A 5,000-nucleotide genomic window follows, 5' to 3' on the forward strand; every position below is an offset into this window, starting at 1 on the left:
ACTCCACACACTCCCACAAACTTTTCCTGTCCCACTCTTCGCACTTCGCACACGTTTTCCACCAGCAAAGGGGTTCAATTACCATGGAATCACCTTTCACCTTTCAGAAGCATCAACCTTTCAACGATTCTTCCTTTTAAAAAGCTCAGTGCTTCAAAAATAAATAAATAGACGGGATTATCCTATCTATTATTCTAAGAGTTTGTAATTTATTCCTAAAGCATATTTCCCTTGATGTAACGTGGAGGGAAACTGATAGTGCCGGGGAATAGAACAAAGATGCTGCTACAATGTGGATCTATGCGACGTTCGCCTGTTTAGAAACATGAATATTCAAAGCAGGGAATACATACATATTAGAAGCATCTTTTGTGATGCAATGTGCTCTGCTGTCTTGCCAAACTGTTTGGCAAGACAACAAAACTCCTTGTCTTTGTTAGAAACAACAACGTATTTATAACTTTGTTCCACGGAGGGAATTATTTTGGATATTTAGTTTTTTAGCGCATACGCTTGATGAAGACGTCTGTGTTGTGCATCTGCCAGTCTGTGTTCCTGCTGCTTTCTCCCTTTTTAGCTCTGAAAACCGTTCTGCAAAGCTTTGAGAAAACTCATTCTCCCATCCAAAGTGTTCTTAACATTTACTCCAAACCCAACGATTCTGATAGGAGCTTGAGCAAAATGTAGTGCGCTCCAACTTGATGTGGTTCTGGCCTCGTTCAACGTGGGATATTTAAATGTGATTCGCTGTTCATCAGACACCAATGCTATTCAAGCATTGAGAAGAGGAATTGATCTAAAGTCACATTTTACATCTACATCTTTTGATTGAAGAGCAGTTTAAACTACAGGTTCGTCTAGGGAATCAAACTATCACAAAGGCACTATGGAACCCAGTGCCTTTGTGCTGGGAGTCGACCCAAACCACTCTGTGTAGTGGTGTCACAGAAATAAATGTATAACACATACTGTGGTGTTGGGGTAAATTATGTTGGTAGTTGTTTGAGTCAGTGCTGCACCCTGGCTATCTCGATCGCTCCAGTCACCGCTGGTACAACAGAGAATAAACGTTCTTAATATCTCTCTCTCCCTCTCCCTCTCCCTCTCTCTCTCTCTCTCTCTCTCTCTCTCTCTCCCTCTCTCTCTCTCTCTCTCTCTCTCTCCCCCTCCCTCCCTCCCTCCCTCCATCGGTATGCGGTACAACAGCCAGATCCATATCACATCCCTGCTAACACTAACGCGTTTCTCATGAACTTACACCGACCAAAAACAAGCAATTTACCGCACGACAACCTTTTGTGAGGCTCACACTCACACACACACACACACACACACACACAGTGAGATGGACACACACACACACACACACACACACACACACACACACACACACATACCCAGAACATACACACACACACACACACACATACCCAGAACATACATACACACACACACACATACCCAGAACACACACACACACACACACATACACACACACACACACACACACACACACACACACACACATACCCAGAACACACACACACACACACACACACACACACACACACACACACACACACACTGTGACTGGCTGACACAGTTCCACTTCCTCTGGCCGCTTCTCTCTCTGTGTGTGTGTGTGTTTCCTATTTTCCCAGGTAGAGCTCTGCTGAGACATGACCATTTAAGGGCGTTAATGGACTTCCTGTCAGTAGGGGAGTTAACTGAGTCAGCAGCTTCTCTCTGCAGCCGGCCAGGACTACAGCCCAGTGCTTCAGCAGAGCCCTCCCTGCCAGCCACTAACCGCTCACCACTAGCTCTGCAGGTGTAGTGTGACTGGCACAACACCACCGCTTTGTGCCCCGTCTTATTGTGACTAGTTATGGTGCTCCACTACGAGCAGAACCGTGGGCAGTAACGGTCGATTTTAAAGCATGTCCAGATGCCGTCTTCTGCTAAATGTCATGTAAGATACATCTAATATTCATCATCTGATGTATGGTTAGAATTAAAAAAAAGGGTTTGAATGTATGAAATGTGTTGCTCTGGTGTGGCGGTCGTTGTGCGTTGAATACAACGACCGATTATCGTAGTTTCTGGTCGCTTCGGGAAAAGGGAAAGTGATTTTGGTGAATGTACTGACGTGTTATTCTGGGATCTCTTTTGTAATTAATCCTGTGTGTTATTAGCCATCATTACTGTTGAAAGGACCGGCTCGCTGAAATAAAACGCCGGGCCTACCGTAGTGGCAAATGGTTTATAAATACTGCGCTTCAACCCTGCAGTGTAATCACTTTGATTTGATTTAGTTTATGACGGGTGCCACCACCGGCGTGTTTAACATCACTTTACTACATCGTAGAAAAGTGTGCGTTATTATAACTATTAAAAATGTTTCTCACTCCCCCAAAGCTAGGCATTATAGATTAAACCTGTGAATGTACGTTCATATTTAATTCATATTTTATCGTATTTATATATTATTTCACTTTTATAAAAATGTCCTTATGTTCCTTCTAAGTTCTGCGTCCTGTGGTGATAGCACATCAAAGTATTAATAGTCCATATTTACTCCCATTTACAGGTTCCTTTCTTGGACGTTTTATGAACGCAGTTATTATAAATAAATAACGATATAGACAATGAAAGGTATAGCGTCACACAGCGCTCTCCACACATCAAACAGGAAGACAATCAGCATGAGGCCTTCCTTATGTTGTGTGTGCTGTGTGTGTGTGTGTGTGTGTGTGTGTGTGTGTGTGTGCGTGTGTGTGTGTGTGCGTGTGTGTGTGTGTGTGGCTTTAATAAGAGCCAGCAGCAGGACTCTGACAGCTCAAATCGTTTCTCTGCCTTCAAGCAGTAAGAGATCATCAGTGGTATCTGTCACACACGCATGCACGCACACACGCAACACACAGACACACACACACACACACACACAAAATCTGACATTACATCACAATTTTCTGTTCAGAATGTAATTATGCGTTAAGAAGCACGCAATGGATATTCATTAATATGAGAAATATAGTATAAAAAATCATTTTCCAAAGACTATCTGTGTCCCCCGAAGGCTTTCAAAGCAAATGTACATCGTATCTGTGTACAAATCAAATCAAGGTTTGATGACTGTGTGTCTGTTCTTTCTGTGTGCAGCATAGTTGCATGAATGATATTTACTTATTTCCAGTCATTATTTATTCATTCATCATTTATGTTTTTCTCATTTCCTTAACGAGGCTGTAGGGCTGGACATTGGGTTAGGAACCCAAGACCCTTTGGCCACTAGCCTCTCCTGCTACAGCGTGGGATCAGGACATGGATTAGGCTGATTGAATGTTGATTGAATGCCCACCTACTGGCCCGAGCTAAACTTACAATATGACGTTGTATGTTACGCTTGTGTTACGGTTCAGCTACATACACACCTTCTGTTCACAGACATTAGTTATGGAATACATTACAACGGAGTGGCCCGTTATTGGACATGATGCACTTTAGTTTTGCTTCCAGTAATAGGACAGCATGGAGTGGTTTATGGTAAATGGTGGTTAATGGTTAAACCACATTTCCCAACAATGATTAGATATTAGTTACTTTGGGTTTTTATCTTAATCAGCTGAAATTAACATTTTCTTCCATTGCGCTTTGAGCATATTGCTTTTGAGTTGTCAAAGAAACATCGGCTGTCGGTGTATTTGACCGTTGTTGGTTTTGGGATGGATTTGGAAAGTTGGATTTGCAGAGCATTGATTGTTGGTCACTGGTCAGAGCATGTCCTGGTACTGACCTGGTACCATAGTGAACATGTGGTCAGAGCATGTCCTGGTACTGACCTGGTACCATAGTGAACATGTGGTCAGAGCATGTCCTGGTACTGACCTGGTACCATAGTGAACATGTGGTCAGAGCATGTCCTGGTACTGACCTGGTACCATAGTGAACATGTGGTCAGAGCATGTCCTGGTACTGACCTGGTACCATAGTGAACACTGGTCAGAGCATGTCCTGGTACTGACCTGGTACCATAGTGAACATGTGCTCAGAGCATGTCCTGGTACTGACCTGGTACCATAGTGAACATGTGGTCAGAGCCATGTCCTGGTACTGACCTGGTACCATAGTGAACATGTGGTCAGAGCACGTCCTGGTACTGACCTGGTACCATAGTGAACATGTGGTCAGAGCATGTCCTGGTACTGACCTGGTACCATAGTGAACATGTGGTCAGAGCATGTCCTGGTACTGACCTGGTACCATAGTGAACATGTGGTCATAGATCACGTGCAGGCAGCTCTCGGCCGCTGCGCTGCATGCAGTGGAGCTTGGAGCCGAGGTACGTTCCGGTAACACCGTAGTGAACATGGTGAATGTGCTGTGAATGACGCGCCACCTACCGGCGGGGCAGGCACCGTCCGACGTGACCAGGACCTCTGACTGCTGCTTGCAGGAGTCACGCCGCAGGAAGCACTCGTTCTGGTAGTTCTGGTTGTTGGAGCCACACACCGGAACATAGTCGTTATTACACTGCAGAGAGGAGGAGGAGAGGGAGGAGGAGAGGGAGGAGGAGGAGAGGGAGGAGAGGGAGGAGGAGGAGGAGGAGGAGGAGGAGAGGGAGGAGGAGGAGGAGGAGAGGGAGGAGGAGGAGGAGAGGGAGGAGGAGGAGGAGGAGGAGGAGGAGGAGAGAGAGGGAAAATGTTCAATTTAGTATGGCATAGCATCGTAAAAACTCTTCATTAATTGCATATGGAAACAGGGGAATATAGAATAGCATAGAACACTATATACCATATAGTGTTCATAGCATATGAAAGAACTGTATAGCACAGTAGTATAGTATTGTAAAGTGTAGTATATCATTGAGGAATATTGTGGACATCTTTCACAAAAGTCAACATTGAGTATATTCGGAACTGATTGATTATTTATCCCAAAAAGTAACCTTCATTCGATCAACACTTTCAATATATACCGTAAATAAATGTTTTTTTTACAAC

General features: G+C 44.2%; 2 protein-coding genes across 3 annotated transcripts in view; both read right to left on the reverse strand.

The window, feature by feature from the left end:
* The window catches only part of LOC311358732 (tomoregulin-2-like), a gene marked incomplete at its 5' end in the record, with an annotated part of 207,854 nt that overhangs the window by 40,989 nt on the left and 161,865 nt on the right, over positions 1 to 5,000 (reverse strand). The window lies entirely within an intron of this gene.
* The window catches only part of LOC311358613 (tomoregulin-2-like), a 45,923-nt gene that overhangs the window by 17,480 nt on the left and 23,443 nt on the right, over positions 1 to 5,000 (reverse strand). For both annotated transcript variants that reach the window (XM_084478704.1, XM_084478703.1), the window contains exon 3: positions 4,401 to 4,530. In XM_084478704.1, the coding sequence (XP_084334830.1) occupies positions 4,401 to 4,530 (130 nt within the window). The remainder of the gene's footprint in view (positions 1 to 4,400; positions 4,531 to 5,000) is intronic.

The sequence above is a fragment of the Micromesistius poutassou genome, assembly GCF_964030765.1.
Source record: "Micromesistius poutassou genome assembly, chromosome: 14".
Classification (NCBI taxonomy): Eukaryota; Metazoa; Chordata; class Actinopteri; order Gadiformes; family Gadidae; genus Micromesistius; species Micromesistius poutassou.